Genomic DNA, 19,432 nt, shown 5'->3' with positions numbered 1-19,432 from the left:
TATACAAACAAACAAGAGATATATAAATGAAGACATTAAAGACCACCTATTAGAACACAGAAACTAAGCATCAACATTAACATTTAACTAATATGTACACTATAAAAGAGTGAATTTGCAATATTGGTGCAGAAAGGTGGTAATAATGCAAGTCATCAAATCTTTGAAACCAAAACGCATAAAAATATTCAACTCAAAGTGAAGATGAATTGCTGACATTCTGCGTGTCCCCCCCGCCAGACGATGAGCGACTTTGACTACTTGAAGCTGCTGGGGAAGGGGACCTTTGGTAAGGTCATTCTTGTCCGAGAAAAGGCCAGCGGGAAATACTACGCCATGAAGATCCTGAAAAAAGAAGTCATCATCGCCAAGGTTAGTCCGGCTTCGTCCATTGATTGATCTTTACTGTGTTTTAAATACAACTGAAATGTATTCAGTTATGATTTATTCTGACTATACTTTTTTCATTTTAAGGACAGTGTCAGTATCTGATGTTTGAGTGCTCTTCAACTGGGTTGATTGAACATGTTTTATCTGTGCAGGATGAAGTGGCCCACACACTCACAGAAAGCAGAGTACTAAAAAACACCCGACACCCCTTTCTCACTGTAAGTACCTCATAAACACACACAACGCAAACGGTTTGGATTCAGACATCTGTGCATATGCAAGTGTGCCGACATCTGTAAGAGCGCAGTGTCGCATACGCATCCGCATATTGATCCTATACATACCTGAGTCTCCCGAGGCTAATTATGAGTTAGACACCAAATTGTTGTACATGAACGACCGCATCTGTTAGCTTTAAACACTCTCTTTTCATGTACACAAACGCACGTAAGCCGCTGCTCATTTCTATCGCCGTAAACTCGCGCACACAAACACACGCGCAGAAACGAGCGCGCACACACCCACTGCCGTCAGAGCGATCACATCTGAGTTTGCCCCCTGTCACATTTGCAGCCGCAAATAGACTCCGACCAACTGTTCTTTTGTTTAGCAGCTTCCTCCCACGGAAGGAAACACACACCGATCTGCCTTGATTAGCCGAAAACAGGCATAGTAGGTTTGAAGCTGTGAATGATCACGTTTTGCTGCTCCTGCTGTTTTAGCTCGATTGGGAACAGACGTCTCGACACGTACAGAACCGCTCTCTGTGTTCTGTATAAGGAGCGCCTCTTGTAGACGACGCCATAATGGCTTGTTTGGAAAAATAAAAAAAAAAACTGTTTTTGATGCTATTTAAGTTATCCCTCTGTACAGAAATAAAAGAGAGAGATATTGTGTCAGTAAATGCATTGTGATGAATAACCGTTGGTTTGTAACGTACACTACTTTTCCATTTATTGTAAGTTGATTTGAGAAAAACAAGAGAACAAACATTGGACTGTATAGTGGTGGAAACTGTTCCCTAAAATTGTGGTTTGTGTGTCTGTGTGTGTCTGTGTGTTTCTCCTTTCAGTCATTGAAGTATTCATTCCAGACTAAAGACCGCCTCTGTTTCGTCATGGAGTATGTGAATGGAGGAGAGGTAAGATACACAGACAATAAATACACACACACACAGACACACACACACACAGACAGACTCATGATGGTTGTGCTGTATGTGGTTACCCATCTTTGTGTAACTGCGAGTTGTAACTTCTACAGTTAAACCACATCTCCACAACACCAACTGACACTCGTGAAACACCGCTCTACTGTAAACTTTAAAGCTGAGTAAAAACAGTTGACAAAAACATTGACTTTGGCGACATGTCGACAATATTTAAAAAGATAAACTTCTTCGCTATTTGGTTTACAATTTTCTGAGTAACTATCTAAAATACCAATATATCAGGGTTGTTACGAGCATTTTGAATAATAATAATGCTTCACTTTCCGTTAGCCAAATACTGTTTTTAAAAAATATTATTTCATTGTTTATTTTTCTGTCTCACAGATAAATTTACATTTTTTACGTGGTGAAATATAGTGTAAGTGGAGATGTGTGAAGTTTGACTGTTCGGTTGCTTTCTAACAGTTAATTTGCCAACCAACTGGCCTCTTGCTTTCCTTCTCGTCTCTCATATCCATCCCTCTCCTGCTCGTGTCTATTTATGAACACACCTATGGGGCAGATATCGCCAGAATGACAGTCGGAGACAAAATGAGTTTGGATTCCCCCACTTTTCCATTTCTCAGATTTTTAATCGGGCCATTTTTGCAATCTTGGTTCATTCCCTCAGAGCAACTGTCACCTGCTCCCCTCCCAGATAGTTAGGCAGTTCAGCCAGCGCCAGGCCTGAACACACACACACACACACACACACACACACACACACACACACACACACACACACACACACACACACACACAGAAAACACCAGCAAACACCCACATCACATACTTAAACAAACACACACAGCAAATTTTTACCTCAACAGACAAATTGTGACCACACACACACACACACACACACACACACACACACACACACACACACACACACACACACACACACACACACACACACACACACACACACACACACACACACACACAACCCATTACAAACCTGCCACAGTCACAGCTGCCAGTACACTGATGAAGGCCCACCTGTCGTGTTACCCCTTCTCACCGCACCCCGCCACACACACACACACACACACACACTAACACACATTACACACGGACACCATTTGAGCAAGGTGGTCTGCGAGCATCACTCCAGCGGCCATATGCAAACCTCCCTGAACAATTAATGGGTAGATGTGCGCCCCTTGGCCTCATGGGTAATTTGTATGACTTGACTGGTGCGCCGCAGCAGGCTGGTGTCATTTTGGTGCCACATGTGTAGCTGTGTGACAGTGACAACTTGACAACTGACGGCGAGGGAGAGAGTAAGAGAGAGAGAGAGGGAGAGAGTAAAAGAGAGAGAGAGAGCGAGAGAGAGATGAAGGGAATGTGAGGTGAGCGATAAAAAGGCAAGACGGGAGGTCACGCCACCGAGTGAAGAAAACAAGTTGCGTACTCTTTCAAGTACGAAAGTGAGCTACTTGCCAAAAACAGGGAGACGGATATGAGGATTGAGCAAATGAAAACAGAGGCTCAGGGGGCAAGGCCAGTTAGGCCACTAATGAGTGCTGCACTGGAGGCAGTTGAAATGGGCGGGTGGGGTGGTAGTTGAGGGAGGGGGGGGGGCGTTGGCGGCGGCAGCAGCGGCGGTCGGCCTGTCTTTAACTAGACTGGTGTATTGATTAAACCCTTGATTTGGCCCCCGTCGCCCAACTCCACGCCAGCACCGTGCCAACCTCGCCCAGAGGGTAACGTGGAAGAGGTATGCGAGTGCGTGTCTGTGTCTGTGTGTGTGTGTGTGTGTGTGTGTGTGTGCGTGGTGAGGGAGGCGGGGAGGGGGGGGGGCTGCTAGATGAGGCGCCAGCTGCCGAGCGCCTCCACCCGCCCTCCTCCGAGACCCCCCTTACCCAGCCCCTCACCATGCGCACCCCTTACACACCACCCCCGCTCGCTCACCCGCCCCTCCGCTATCTATCATCTCAATATGGTGCGGGCAGCCAGTTTGTGTTGTGCTAATTTCCTCCAATAAATCAGTAATTATTGCTGTGCCGTCCCTGCTGTCTCTCCCCCCTCTCTCTCTCTCTCTCACTCTCTCTCCCTCTCTCCCCCGCCCTCTCTGTCTCACCCTCCCTTCTCCTCCCTCCTTCTCCTGCAGCTGTTTTTCCATTTGTCAAGAGAGCGGGTGTTCTCCGAGGAGCGCACACGCTTCTACGGCGCCGAGATCGTCTCGGCTCTAGACTACCTGCATTCAGCCAAGATTGTGTACCGGGACCTCAAGGTAAACAGAAACAGAGATGGGGAGGCTGGTTGGGGGGCATGAATGAGGGGAGATCAGATATTTGAGGGAAAACTTTGTTTTTTTTCAGCCCCCACACCTCCCCCCCACCTTGTGTTCCACAGTTTGTTGTTTTTGTCATCCAGGAGGCGAGGAGTGGCTCAGGATGTGTGGTAATTAAAGAGAGGGACGGGGACAAGCTCACACAGACATGAAGCGGTAAAGAAGTGGAGACAGGCAGGCAGGGAGGGGAGGGAGGGAGAGAGGAAGGGATGAGGTGCTGTTGCCACAGAGGTAGAGAGGTAGATGGCTCTGTCTGAGCGTCTGCCTGGCAGCCTTGGCCCCGGCCCTGCTTCCAGCAGCCAAGAAAACAGAAAGGAGAAAAAAGCAGACAGACAGAGAGTGAGAAAAACACTTCAACCATTAAAATTAAAAGGTTGAGTGGCTCCAGTACACGCCTGAAGTTTTATTTCCCTCCGCTGTATTTTTGTGTGTCTGTCTGAGTGTGTGTGTGTGTGTGTACTGCCACTATGTGGGGGAATGTGATATGGTTTTCCTTGCCTATACAACTTTGACCTTTACCATACAGAAAAAGTATTAAAGCAAAGTGAAGCCTCAAAGTGTTGATTCTCAGTCACGAAACGATATAAATATAAGATTCAGTGTTTCAGATTCCGAGGGTGAAAGTTGCATTGTGGGATGTGATGTGCATTTTGTTTACCTTCCAGTTGGAGAACCTAATGCTGGATAAAGATGGCCACATCAAGATCACAGATTTCGGCCTCTGCAAAGAGGGCATCACAGACGCTGCTACCATGAAGACATTCTGTGGCACGCCCGAATACCTCGCACCTGAGGTAACTTTTTAGGTTTCATATGTTTCCTTTTTTTTCGTTTGATTTCTCCCTCGCTCATTCATTTCCTTGCTTTACCTTTGACTTCCGAGATGTTTCTATCAGAATATTTGAAATATCTTCACCTCTTTCAACACTTTCCACTTCTTCAGTCTTCCTCTCACCTCTTGCTTTGATCTTCATCACCAATTACCCGCCTTTACAATCAGCGGTCCTTTTGTGCAGTTACGTAAGAGCGCAATAATAGAATAACCTTCAATTTCGGAGTTTCAATCAAGCAAAAGTAAGGTATGAAGTATAAGGTCAAATATCTTGTCAACGCATCTTCAACTACTGATAATCCTGGCTAAAGTAATTTAGGATTAAATATGAGCATTACATCAAAAGGCACCTCTCTCAGAATCAATTCACATTACTGTCACTTACTACTACAGTATGTATGTTGTACATTATGGGAGTAGGGACAGCCATTTACTCTCAGGGTGAGAGTTATGTAGCATTAATTCATCATCTGAATACCCAAAACAATAGTATTAAATCCCTATACAAAATAGTACAACACAAAATAAACATTAAATTGAAATACATGTTCGATGATATTCTGCTCTACTCTTACACACATGGGAATCTGATTACATACAGTACAATATTTTGGTTAAATTGTGAGTATGTGAAGTGTGAATTGAGCCGTAATGGGAATGAACGCGATGACCACATCCACGACGCAACAGAGATCCTATAATATAATCTAATCACCTGACACATGACATACATCTCTGTGTGTTACGTAGACAGAGCAGATTGACTGAGACTTTGTCATCCATAAAAGCATCTGTGGCGCCGACACGTGCATCGTACCCTTAAGTCACAAAGTCACCACTCCGTACCCGCAGCACCCCAGAGTTTTAGAAGGACGCTGATGTTCGAAACCTTCTTACAGTGGAATTTATGCATGTACATTTTAATTAGCAGATTTCACAGGCGAACACTTTCCATAATATCAGGGTGAACAGTAAATATGCAGCTTATGCGTGTGAATGAGGGTGTTGGTTGAATAGGAAAAGGGCACAGCACAGTGCTTACATACATACGCACACACACGCACACACACACAGTAACGGCATTCTTGTAATAGTTTTTTGCAGCCATCCACTGTCCGGCCATCGGCGCTGCTTCACTTGAAGGCCAGCGGATCAACTGGCGACAGCGTTACAGGACTGTGGGTGATGGAGATGTAGATGTGGAGATGAAGGCAGGAAGAGAGAGGCATAGTGTATATCCCACTTGAAAAAGTATGGAGGACAATTTGGCGCAGCATTTTGTGCTTTTTTTTTTTTTTAGAGTCCCTTCCTTTGCGTGCCAAAAGCTGATTGGAGGCTGTTGGTTATTTTTCACAGGATGTGCGTCTGTGTGCATTTATGTGTGTGCGCGTGTGTGCCGTGTGTGTGATTGCAGTAGAAAGTGCAGGCTAAAGCGAGGCAGATGGCGGCAGATGGGCGAGGTTGGAGGAAGGTGCTCGGAAAAAACCTGGAAATCTACACTACCGCCGCCGCCACTCACCCGCCCGCACGCTCTGCTCGCCCGCCCGCGTGTAAAAATAACACAGTTTGCTCGGAGCCAAGTTACAGAGATGCAAAGTAGCCGGGATTAAAGAGAGAGGGATAGGTGGGGGTTTAAGACAGAGGAAGATGAGAAGGGAGAGGAAATATTTCAGGGTTACGGGAGTGTAATTCAGACAGTTCCCATGTTTGCCGCCACTGAAAGGGCAGATGAGAAGTGAACGAAGAGGGCTGGTGTCACACACGGATACAAAACGCTGCAAAGTGAATTAATCTTCGATTGATTGTTTTAAAGGATCGTCATGAATACAGAAAGATTAATACACAATAAGCAGTGTGAAAGTCCTTGTTAAGGATAGAAAAACCGAATCAGAGGAAACACATGTGGAGTGTTTGTCTCTATTTTCTCATATTGTTTGTGTTTTACTTTTTCTTTTTTTTAAAACTTTTTTTAAGCGAATGGGTGTCGACTTTTCCAATTCATTTTTATATTTGGATTTGTTATGCTGGGCATTGTGATTTGTTATTTTTTTAAATATTTTTTTTTTTTGTTGGAACTACATTTTTCATAAACATAGCAGCACAGTCAGCCGTTAGTAAAACATTTGAAAACATCAGAACGTGTCAGCATGAACCTATCTCCAAATGATGACACTTTGGAGATGGAAGGTCTCTGTGTGACACCGACATATGTGAGTGTATGTTAACCGTGCCCAGTATATGAGGTGTGTGTTTGTGTTCCCAGTAGCCTGCTGGGTATCTGGGCTGGTACAGCCACAGGCTGTGTGTGCCCGTCCCGTCCCATCTAGTCCTGTCCAGGCTGCCAAAGCCCCTGCCCCGCAAGCAGCATCTAGTTGCCACATGGCCGCCCCATCGGGACCAGGACAGGACAAGACCTTCTTTCTAACGGCTGCTTTCCTCTTCTTGCTTCTCTTCTCTCTTGCTGATGTATCTAATGAGTTACTCACATTGCCTTGTCCTATTTATTTGTCCAGTCTGTTTCTAAAATATACAAATAATCACACATACTGTACACTTTCACGCACACTCCGATGCCTCCATGCCTAAGGCTGTGGGGCAGCATTCTGGCTCTGTGTGGATTAATCTGCTCCCTGCCTGCAACCGAGCTGCCACCACTTTCTTTGGTCCCAGGACACATACACACACACAAACACACACATACACACACTCGTACACTGGCATCCATATACATATACATATCCAACTGGACTGCTTGCTTTTGTATACATTTCTGTACCTTTTTGTACAAAGAGTCACAGCCCCGTAGATCTGCATTGAAAAGCGCTTTGAAAACTCTGAATTTAAATTTTTTTTTTTTTTTTTAAATACGCACAATGTGTGAGTGTGGTGCATGTGTGTCCCTCCTCAAGCTGCAAAGAACGAAACACCAAGCATTTCCTAGTTTGCCTCACTCTCAAAACTTTATGAATTTGATGAGAACGGATAAATATTCCATCTGCTGTGAGTATGTGTGTGTGTGTGTGTGTGTGTGTGTGTGTGTGTGTGTGTGTGTGTGTGTGTGTGTCTGCGTGTGCTTGACAGTCTCCCAGCAGTCTAAGCCAGTGTTATCCCTTCAGCCGTACCAATCAATAGTATATCTGGAGCTGGCGGCGCTTCGTTCCCCCAGCTTTTCTCTGCAGCTGCCAACAGGGTGACCAGCGTAATGCACACACACACATGCAGACAGACACACACACACACACACAGAGTATACAGCACTCATACCTCTTTTATTCACTTCCCGGCACATGTTGACTTGCACACACTGAAGCAGCCGCCTGCATCATTAGCAGTTTAGTGTCGAGTGTGTGAGCTCAGTCGTTAATGACCAGCTTTCAGTAGCATTGAGCTGCTGTGGAAACTCGCAGGCAGCTGTTTGGTGTTTTCTCTTACCTTGTCTCATTGCAGAATGACGTTTGATATAATCTACAGTTGGAGTTGTACAACAGAGCCTCACCTGCACCTTTTATCTGACACTTATCTGGTGAAAGTTTTAAAAAAAACAAATATTTTCATTATACTGTGGTGATTGTAAATTACAAGTCTCTCACATTATGTGTGGGTTTTAACCTGCAGGTTTCCTGTTCTGCAATATTAACATAACATTGAATTATTATCACTGACAAGTGCCAAAAAAGCAATTATTACATTGTTATCACTTTGATTATATCAAATGTATTTATGAGAAGAATTCAGAAACATCACACTCATGAGGATTCACGACCAAACAACTGGCAGCTTTTAATCAAAAGATGAAGATTTTATAAACACAAACCACTTTCTCATCTATTGATACGACGACATGTTCACGTGCCCCAAATCTGAGGTTCAAAGGTTCAAAGGTGTATCAGGATGCTTAGTGTCTCAGTATGTTTTTCTTAGTATCATCAATCTTGCTCCTGGTAGTGATGACAGATATTAGTTCAGTCAGGGTATGGCATTTAAAAACCCATCCTTTTGATATTATGACAATTCCCTGTATGGTTTCAACATTTCATGTATAATAATCCAAACATGTTTCTAGTATAGTGTGTTTTTGCATGTTTGCATTCATGTATTTGTTCCTGTTAGCTGGTCCATTATTAACAGTGAGTGAGATGTTGTTATTATTGGCGAGATGTTTAACATATGCTGTTCTGGCTGCTCTCCAACTACGTCTGTCTGTCTGTCACACACACGCAAACACACACTCACATGCAACACAAGCGCGCAGACACACTCATCATGTAAAAAGCTCATTATGTTAATTAAGGCCTCAAAAGCACCTGAAATATCTCTCTCTCTCTCTCTCTCTCTTTCTCTCTCTCTCTTTCTCTTTCTCTCTCTCTCTCCATGCATCTGCCTCCCTTTTCCCCTTTCCTTCCTCTTCCTCGCTCTTCCGGAGGTGAGCGAACAGGCCCATGGCTGCATGAAAGAGGAGGAACAAGCAAGGGAAGACATGATTAGAGGACTGAGGAGGCAGGATAAGACGGGATGGAGAGGACGGCGCGAGGAGAGCAGGCAGGGAATAAGAGCAGGAAGGAAGCCCGGACACAAGACTTTGATACGGGACTGACTTCTTTCCCAGAAGCTCTTTACTAGCCACACACACACACACACACACACACACACACACAGAGCACAGCGGCTCACAGTACAGTACCTGCGCTAGCCAGCTTGGAGGTCGGACTGGCCCTGACCCATGTTGCGGGCTGTTCCTGCCTTTTTCCATCCAGGGACGTTCCTCTCTGTCCCTGCCAGGAGAAGGATCAGTGCGCCAGGGAGAGCTGGCAGGGACCCGAGGGGGCATCTGGTGGGCCACGCCAGCACACCGACTCCCTTACTGTAACAGGGGCCTCTGAAGACCTGCCATCCCATGATGTTTTCCTCTGTATGTGTGTGTCTTTGTATTGAGAGAAGCGGGTGCCGTCGACACCTCGGCCCGTGTCATCTGTGCTACAACTTCTGTTCTTTCTCAGACAACTTTTACTGTTTATTTTTTGTGTTTTTTTTTTATTCATCCCTTAAGCCAAATGGCATATTGACTCTCCTTTTGCTGTCTTTGCTCGCTCATCTGCCTCTTCATCGAATACCTTGGGCAGTCTTTATTGTCCAATAAAATAAATGCAGAAATGCAGAATAAAAGCAGATGTCCATAAAACAAATGGTCCTGTTTAACCACGAAAAAAAAAAAAGAGGCAAACATTGTGTTTCTGTCTCTCTCGACACTCTTCAGGTCCTGGAGGACAATGACTACGGTCGGGCGGTGGACTGGTGGGGTTTGGGTGTCGTGACGTACGAGATGATGTGCGGCCGACTGCCGTTCTACAACCAGGACCACGAGAAGCTGTTTGAGCTCATCCTCATGGAAGACATCAAGTTCCCGCGCACGCTGTCGTCCGACGCCAAGTCCCTGCTGTCGGGCCTCCTCATCAAAGACCCCAACAAACGGTTCGCTCGTGGTTTTGTGAACGTGACAAATGTAGAGATGTGAACAGATGAACTCTTGAGTCAATACACGCAGGAGTTTTCCCCACTTTTATTGTTGTTTTGAAAGTAATAAATATCTCAATCTTAGTTGAATTTATTTTACCACTCGTCTCCCGTTCGCCAGGCTTGGTGGAGGACCAGATGACGCTAAAGAAATAATGAGGCACAGTTTCTTCTCTGGAGTCGACTGGCAGGATGTCTATGATAAAAAGGTATGAAGCAATATTACAGTAAAACTACGTTTGCACTGTGAACTGAGCGATTGTTTTCATACGGTCTAATAACGCATGATCGCATGGTGGGAAAACACCTCACCATAAAGCTACGGCTTCTTTTCTTTTTCTGTCTTCTTCTTTCTCCTCCCTCCTTTCCCCGCCACGGCCTCCTCCTTTCTTTCATTTCCTTTCCTTGTGGTAAAACAAAACAAAGGTTCAAAAGCGCAGATCTCATTTTCACACCTCCTTTGATGAAAATGTCTAATTTAAAGAAATTATAAATACAGGAAATTTTAGACATGAATGTAAAATGCAACTTGACTGGTTGGCGGAGCAATATATTACTTTTATCACTTTTTAAAATTTTTTAATACATACTACAATAACTTATCACTATTTGATGACATTTTATGACTTTTTAAATTACATATTATACATAAAAATGTTATGGCATACTTTACTATGACTTTTTATGACAAACTATGCTATGAAGTTTTTTCCTTACTTTTTCTTTAAAAAAAAAAAAGACAGCATACTATAATTTAACTTTTTTTGACACTTTTTTTTTATGACAACTGTTCTAGATTCATAATATTTTCATTTTTTATGTCTTTTTAATGACACAAAATACTATATAATAACTTTTGTATTTCAATCTGTCCTATACACCCACATTTTTATGACAAGACTTGTCATGACATACTCCATACACTAAGGCATTTATAATGCACTATACCATGACATTCTACACTCTGAGGTCTGGTTTGACTGCGTTATGACCGACAATGCTAAGATTAAAGACTTTGGCGTTGTCTTCATGTGGTATGCTGCATCCCCATTGGTCCGGTGTGGCGCCCCACCCCCAAGATCTCTTGTGACACCCAGAGTTTTGGTGTCTTTCAGCTCTGTTGTTCGGAGGTGTTATTGTCTGATGTAATCTTTCCTCACGTCTCTGCTCCAGATGGTCCCTCCCTTCAGGCCTCAGGTGACGTCGGAGACGGACACCAGATACTTTGATGAGGAGTTTACAGCCCAAACCATCACAATCACTCCTCCAGAGAAATGTGAGTCTGTCTCTCACTTTTTCTCACACGTCTACGCACAAACATATGCCCACATTCAAACCAAAGGAAATCTCACTTTCATTTTTGACATTGCTGAAGATATTCTCAGTGGAGAGGAAAAGTATAGAAATAAACACGCTGACGGAAGAAGTAAAGGCTCTGGTTTGGAGCGTGTTTATGCGTAGTGTTGGGTTAAATATGATATGTTACTTTTGAGAATAGCACACATCCCACCTAACAATGCATGTGTTTGAGGTATTATATGTGGAATCATGTCTGCAGAGGATCATGAATGTTGTTAATAAAACTCTTCTATTATATAAATAGTGATAACTCAGTTGTGTGGCTGCATACAGTCGCTGTTTCTGTTAGGCATCTGATAACGATCAACTTCAGCTGGTTTTCATTTTGACTATTTGAATAATTGCAGTTTTAAGCAATTCATCGGCGCTCCCGCTCTGTCTTTAGGTGAGATGTTCAACTTGAAATAACTGGGTAACAAAACGCTGAAAAAGGGCTGTTGTCTGTTTATTCAAGTGTCTCTGGAATAGTCCTGAGGCCACATGCAGCGCTTCACAGGCGTTTGAAATAAAGATACCGGCTTCTAAATGTTGAGCACTGAATTATGCATGAGTGGAACCGATGTGTTGTTCTGTGCTAATGTGAGGTTCCACTTGTTCTGGAGGTCGCACATCAGTAAGTAAGCCGGAGATCAGAGACACACTTGTTAATTGAAGTGTGTTCGGTTTGAATCTACAACTTCCCAAACACAATGCTTTTTTTTTAGGGTTCGATTATATTTTGACATCAAATCAACCTGGAAATGTGTTTCCTATTTGAATTGTATGTTATTACACTTTTAAGTGTAATAATCAAGAATGTCATTGATTACTTCTGTGTCTTTAGTCGACGAGGACGGGATGGACTGTCTGGATAACGAGAGAAGACCGCACTTCCCACAGTTCTCCTACTCTGCCAGTGGCCGGGAATGACCTGTCCGTCACGGTGACATCATCACAGCTGGTCTCTGAGGTCATCAGTATGGGACAAAAAGACCCACAGCTTTGGCCCTCCCAAGAAAGACTGGAAAGATTGTGCCCTTCTCCTTCTCCCCTCTTCTTCCTCCTCATCCTCCCCCTCTTCCTCCTCCTCTTTTTCACCTCAGCATTCTGCTTCTCTATTCATTTGCATTCAGTGAATCCCTTTTTAGAGACAACTTCCAGGCAAATTTACGTTCCAATCCCGCGCTGCAACCCCAGGTGATCCGAAACTGTGATGCGATCCGTTACTATGTAATGTCCCTTTAATGACAGGAGCATCACCGGTGGCCTGCTGTGCTTTGACATGTGTCGGTCCTGCCAGACTCCAGGAAACAAACACTTGTGAACAAGTTAGACGACAGCTGATGCATTAAGGGGACGTTTTTGTGGCTTTCCATCCTGCGGGAAGGAGATCTAGTATTTAAGTCACTCGAACCTAAACTGCCGTTACCGGTTGTATCTCAGGCTTTTTGCAAACAGACGGATGCTCTCGGACCCAGGGAGGCGCTCGGGTCTGATTTCAAATCCTCACTAAATCATTCTGGGATTGATGGAGGCTGCCTGGCTTTGAGGGGAGCGGTTGTCCCCAGTGAGCAGAATCCGACACAGCTCGCGTTGTCGGGTAGGATTTGACTCAGGTTTCGCTCAGTGCAATTCATTATCGTTGTTGCTGCTATTTCAACTACTTACCACAGGTACTACTCCTACTGCTACTATACTTCTACTATTAAAACCCGGTGCTACGCTACTAGCTTAACGCTGCAGATCATTACACAGGCGCCAGCAACACTTCAACCACCTGTTTGAATGTCTACGCTTGTACATCTGCAGCACAGGTATTGCTTTCACTCCTCATGCACCGCGACGACTCATCACCTCCGTCGACTTAAGACGGTTAAAAGAATGATGCGTTTGTGTGTCTGAGTGCGCGAGGTCCTATTATGGGTTTGTGTTTAAGAGCGCACCTCAAAGCACAGCAGTTCAGAAGGATGAAGCTCCCGAACCATGAGCTTTACTACGTTACCCACAATGCAGTGCACGTTGGTTGATGTAACCATCACAAGGAGGTGAAAATGAGAGGAAAGCAGTTAGTTTGAATCCCCCCCCTCCTCCCCTTTCATCCCCTCCACAACTTCAAGTCCCAATGAGTTTGATTCTCCTCTGTCCCAAAAGGGAACACACAAGTGAAACGGTACTTTGTGTTGACGATGAAGCTTTACTGTGACAAGTTGTTGTCATGGTTTCGGGAACCACACGGCTGTACCTCTCTGTCTTTGTGCAGGAAAATGAAACTGCAGCAGGAACAGACTCACCACAGAGCGGAAAGAAAAGCCCGAGATGGCAGGCGGGGCTTTGTGGAGGAGAATAGATAGCGGTGCAGGTGAAAAGAGCTCCAAGAATGATGAAAAATGTGTATTATGTTATAATTTATGACGTATTGATGATTGAGGTTACGGCTGATTTCCTGTTTCCTGTGAGATTCTTATGAAGGATTTTTATTAAAAAAGACATTATGGTCTACCAGGAGGTACGCATCAACAAAGTTATGGGTTTACAAAAATCACATAAATGGCTATAAAATATATATATATATATATGTTCTATTTATTGTTCTACTCATCAGTTTTATATTTAACTTTTTCTATTGTTATTACATTATTCTAGAAAAACAATTTCTTAGGGCTGAGAAAAGAATAAAAAAAAAATAAAGGCATCTCAAGAAACAAAAATGGCTGAAGAATGTAGGAGGGAAAGCAGACTGCATTCCTGCTCCATTGTTAAGTTGAATGCTGTTTTTGTTTTTGTTTGTTGACCAAAATGTGACGGCAAGAGGTGACAGGACACATTAAAGACAGATGGTAGTGTACTGTGAACTGAATTATTTATATATATATATATATATATATATATATATATATATATATATATATATATATATATATATATATATATATATATAAAAAATCCCCTTTTCTTCTTTAGCTTCATCCAAATCATCCTACATGTGAGGGCTCATCTCTCTTGATTGTTTATTGACACACTCGTGTTCCCCGAATCTGATCACAGAGTTGGTGAAAGTTCAGAGTTCAGAAAGACAAAGTGGAAGTTGAGCAGAAGGCAACAGAGTGCAGCGCAGAGGTCTAAACAGTGTAACGTGGTAAGATTGGAAAAGAGTCGGTACTGAGTCGTCAGAGCTACTTTTTACTGTAAGTGTGTCGCGTCAGAGGCGAGGAGAATGAGGTATCATGGAGGTTGGTTGTGTAACGGGTATTAAATGGGAGTTTGTAGGGTCAGACACGCCTCTGTCTTTAACGCGCTCCGTCATCTCTCTGGTCTGGACTTTGTTTGTTTGCATCGTCATGTCTTCCAGTCTGACCAACGAGATTTAAAATCCACTCAATTTCCCCGTCTGCAAATGCCAGTAAGCCTTATGGTTTAAATCAGAATACATCCAGCACTTCAGAGGAAGACAAAACCACCAGATGTGAGGAAATATATTTTTTAAAATGTGAAATTTGAACTGCATCCTATGAAAAAAACCCAACATGTCACCGTTAATAATTGGATGACAGAAATAAAGAGAGCGCTAGAGGAAATGCTCTGATTAGACATAGGACATTGTTTTCCACTATTTATTTGAATGTTTTTCTTTTCATCATTGATGGATAACTTGAATTTCTTTTCTATTTAATTTATTTGATGTAATTTAGTTTGGGAGTTTAGCAGCACGGGGCTGTAGTCGTGTTTCACTCTGCAGTTTAAGTCCCCAGATATTTTTGTTCTAAAAATAAATCCTTTTGTTTTTCTTTACAGATATTTCTTGTACGACAAATTACCTTTTTTTTTTCTTTCTCCGCTGCTCTTAAGTCCATATGCTTTACACTTGCACATCCATTAAATTGCTATTAGCTGGCAAAGGCGCCTCATGGCTGAAAGTAGAAACGGAAGGCGCTGGCCTGCGTGCTGTCGTCCTCTGTCCGCGCTAACCGGTCCTGAGTCAAAGTGACACTTAGAACTCTTATGAAAAATACTCTGTGATCGATTGAGCCTGTCTGGCAGAGCCGAAAGCAGCCGAATAGTTCAAAATGAGTACAATTCCCACCCAGCTGGCACTCGTGACAGGCTCAAGCAAAAACGCTCACAAGTATTTGGAGGGAATTCAGCTTTGATTTGACCCAGGTCTGTGAGCAACGGAGGAGCTCTAGCTGTATGTGCACGCTTACCGCCAAAATCATTAGGAACCAGAGTTCATGAAAAAAAACAACCTACTTTATAGCTTTGGCCACAGCACTTTCACATGCGCAATCCTTTTCTTTTTTTTTTTTTTTTTTGGAGGAATCTGATTAAACTCTGCTTTAAAGAAAGATTTTTTTAGCTTCCATATTTTTTAAGAAAAGTATTTTTAAAGCACATCTTCCCTCCGCATACAACCGATAGCTTTGATGTTGCTCTAAAGTCTTCAGTCGGACCAGTCGGGGGATTGTGTCCCTCATGCCAGAGAGGAGTCAGCGTGCCACTGCAGAATCACGCTCAGTGGAAAATGTTCAGTCACTTGGTCAGTCTTCATGAGCAAAAATGTTAAGATATATCGACTCCTCCTCTTGTTTTGAAGTCTCCAACTCTCCTCTTTTTAATCCTCCTTCACACACTGAAGTTCATCTACTGGCAGATGCTGGTTCTAATGTCAGAGATCATATTAGTAATACATGTTTTACTTCAACTACTGTAAGTAGAGAAACTGGAACTTTAGTAACCCACTTCATCAATGTGGCTTTTCCTGAAAGACTATGAATGAACTTGTCAAAAACGTTTAACTGGATGCTTTAAGCCTCCTTCCAGCTTCACTGGTGACCTCGACTGGTGTGTATCGCCGGTATGTGAGATATGTGACGCTGCGCTGACGGTGTTCACTCTTAAAGCTGCTGCTGTTTGTACTGTACATCTATGACACAACAGATCCGACTCCAATACTATTTGAATAATATGTCAAATCCTTTCAAGGACCTCAGCTGCTCTGTATTGATCTCGCCTGTTAATGAACCGTCGGCGTCGGCCAATAATCACAAACCTCCTTCAGGCCGGTGTTTAATGCAGATAAGTAAATGGCTCCCGTGTTTGGAAGGATTTCTGAAAGTATGTGACCTTGGTGTCTGCAACAGACGTCCTCCCCTCTCTTTCTCTAGTACTAGACTACTATCATGATTATTAACATGAACAAGCATGAGGTGCATTTATTTATAAACGGCAAACAAAAAACGGCAAACATGTACAAATAATACAAAGTGTAATTGAGTCAATTCCATGTCCATCTACTGTAGCTTTACAGCTGTGTGAGATGTTTGTGGACAGCTGCCAGCTGTTCTCAGAGAGGGCCATGTTTCCCTGAACTCAGCTCTCCTCTCTGAGGTGTCGGAGGAGCAGAACTGCTATTGACTCTTGAGACGGTGTCGGGGAAACTCAGCAGATCGATCCAACGGCCTTTTTCTGTCAGGATGCAGTGCTGTCGGCCAGTGAGGCCTCGAGGATGTGAAAACAACAAATTACCATCAACATGAAGCTGTTTTTTACACTGTACATCCTTAGTATTTTTACACAATGTATATGATAGGGATGCACATTATTTTCCTTCTTACAGACGGCTTCAATAAAGCACTATGTCAATCTGCTGCGACCGCGTCGACTTTGTATTTGCTGTGTGGCTCAAAACACTATTCATCTTCTAAACTTTGAGTTAAGTTAAAATAGAAAGATAAGAGATACGAATGTTTCCCAAAAAAATCTGGAGACATTTTATTAAAATGATAATATGTGTTACAAAATCTAATATTAGTTTGAGTGATTTTTGTTCGTTCACTCGGAAGATAAAAAACGGACATCCCAGTTCCTCTGACCCCTCAATGTATCACAGTAACAGTTCGTGGCACAATATTGTGAATAGAAACCTGATTTTCAATTCTGTTAATTAAACATGAAAGTGTACACAATGTACCGTAATGCAAAAAGAATGAACACACTTTCATCACACAAAAAACCCAACACAAATAAAGTTTGACGAGTTCTTGTCAACAAGAGATTTCTGACTTCAGATCCAGATCCAAAGAGACAGGAGGAGGAAACAAGCAGGACCGACTCATGTGGACACAGTGTGGACTCGTCTCTAGAAGGAAACAAACACACACACACAATGAAACTCACATAACTCTTATGATACATGAACAGAATATAGACAACATGCTTTTAAGGGCCAGACACAATCATTAGTCACGACGGGACAAACATCTTCTCGCTGATTTTTATTTGAGTAAACTGAACAACTCTAATGTGCACCTGGAGAGAGAATAAACCGTCACAAATTCACTTGGAAACAAAACAGTGAGTCACACTCTGCTCTGTCTGTGTACCTCCATGTGCAGGCTTTGCATCTCCTCAGCGAGTGTGTTTCTCTCCTGCATCAGCTGGTTTTGTTTGGCCAGCAGCTCATACACCTGCTGGGCGCTGCTCTGACAGTGACGGTCCAACTGCTGCAGCCTGCAACACACACACACACACACACACAAAATATTGACAAACGAAAGGAGAGGAACTTAAACTCCTGGCTGATATAAACCAAATGTTGTAAATATTGAAAGAGAGCTGGATGCACAAAGATTTTTTTTTTGGTGAAATATCACTGGACTTTGTTAAGTAATCAACACTGTTGACATGAATGTGACAGCTGTGTATATTTAGTTATTTGGGATCAGGCGAGGCGATGAGGATCTGAAACTGGTTGTGCCCTGGTTTGACACACTGCAGATACATCGGACAACACCAACTGAAATGATTGGATCGGATTATGAATCAATCTGCTTGTGAGTTCTAAAATCGGTTCATTGTTTTGTCAAAGAAGAAAACAAAAGTCAATTGTGAACAGATTTCAGGTGATGTCTTGTTTTAGCAAAGCAAACAGCGAGTGATCCTTTCATCAAAAGATCTGCCCCACGAGTCCCTGTCGATGTGCCCTCGGGCAAGACACTTAACCCAAAATTTGCACCCGAGGGCTGAGCCATCCGTGTGTGAAGGCTTACTTAGTCCTGATGGATAGTGCCGCTTTGCATTGTAGCGCCTGCCGCCGGTGAGTGAATGAGTGTGAAAGGGTGAATGACATGTAGTGTAAAATGATATAGTATATAAGAAGTCTAAGTATAGTTTGTCATAAAAAGTCATAAAAGTATGTAAGTCTCTGTATTGTATGTCGTAAAAAGTCATAATATAGTATGTTATTAAAGGCCATAAAAGTCATGAAAACGCTTTTGTGTAGGTTGTCATTAAGATTACTAAATCATCACAGTATCATTAAAAGTCATAAAAAGGTATGTCATCAAAGGGTACAGTATGTCTAAAAGTAATGTATGAGGATCTATAAAAACAATTATTGTGAAGCATTACATAAAAAGGTCATAGTTAATTCATAGTAATCCATTAAATACAAAATAAATATAATATTAAGAATACGTCATAATATAAACATAGTATACTACTCGATGAAAAAGGTACATTTTAAAAAGTCACAGTACATCATGTCTTTAAAAGATCAGTTTAAAAAAACACTAGTATGTCAGAAGAGCCCGTAACGTAATACGTGATAACAAATGCACAGTACAACATGTCATAGAAACGTCATAGTGTGTGTGTGTCTGTTTTTGTAATATCCATCCTGTCTTCCTTCTCATCGTTTTTTGTCCACACTTCTAAGGAGAGCTGCAAGATCTGGTGACTCTCCACCTTCCCTTTCTATTTGTGTCCATCTCATGTGTGAACCATTGCTGGCCTGGCTTTGTCTTTTCTAATCCAATAACATAAAGCTCTTAATTATCTGATCGTACTGCTTGAA

The 19,432-nt window shown here is 42.8% G+C and overlaps 2 protein-coding genes across 5 annotated transcripts in view; one reads left to right on the top strand and one right to left on the bottom strand.

Moving 5' to 3' along the window:
* The window catches only part of akt3a (v-akt murine thymoma viral oncogene homolog 3a), a 49,670-nt gene extending 35,243 nt beyond the window's left edge, over positions 1-14,427 (top strand). For all 3 annotated transcript variants that reach the window (XM_068568628.1, XM_068568629.1, XM_068568630.1), the window contains exons 6-14: positions 241-372; positions 543-608; positions 1,463-1,531; positions 3,717-3,839; positions 4,565-4,693; positions 9,986-10,200; positions 10,364-10,451; positions 11,416-11,518; positions 12,425-14,427. In XM_068568628.1, coding sequence (XP_068424729.1) covers positions 241-372; positions 543-608; positions 1,463-1,531; positions 3,717-3,839; positions 4,565-4,693; positions 9,986-10,200; positions 10,364-10,451; positions 11,416-11,518; positions 12,425-12,510 — 1,011 coding nt within the window. In that variant the 3' untranslated portion in view covers positions 12,511-14,427. The remainder of the gene's footprint in view (positions 1-240; positions 373-542; positions 609-1,462; positions 1,532-3,716; positions 3,840-4,564; positions 4,694-9,985; positions 10,201-10,363; positions 10,452-11,415; positions 11,519-12,424) is intronic.
* Positions 14,428-16,039: 1,612 nt separating this feature from the next.
* sdccag8 (SHH signaling and ciliogenesis regulator sdccag8) overlaps positions 16,040-19,432 on the bottom strand; it is a 42,385-nt gene continuing 38,992 nt past the window's right edge. Inside the window, exons 17-18 of one of the 2 annotated variants that reach the window (XM_068568627.1) lie at positions 17,961-18,087; positions 16,040-17,716 (exon numbers count right to left, since the gene is read on the bottom strand). In XM_068568627.1, the coding sequence (XP_068424728.1) occupies positions 17,690-17,716; positions 17,961-18,087 (154 nt within the window). In that variant the 3' untranslated portion in view covers positions 16,040-17,689. Of the gene's footprint in view, positions 17,717-17,960; positions 18,088-19,432 lie in introns of those variants that run through there. The other variant, XR_011077108.1, reaches the window with a different exon arrangement.

The sequence above is a fragment of the Clinocottus analis genome, unplaced genomic scaffold (genome assembly GCF_023055335.1).
Source record: "Clinocottus analis isolate CAN_PGR_092001 unplaced genomic scaffold, fCliAna1.0.p SCAF_8, whole genome shotgun sequence".
NCBI lineage: Eukaryota > Metazoa > Chordata > Actinopteri > Perciformes > Cottidae > Clinocottus > Clinocottus analis.
The sequence above is the reverse complement of the archived record's forward strand: the minus strand, read 5'-3'. Positions and strand labels throughout refer to the sequence as shown.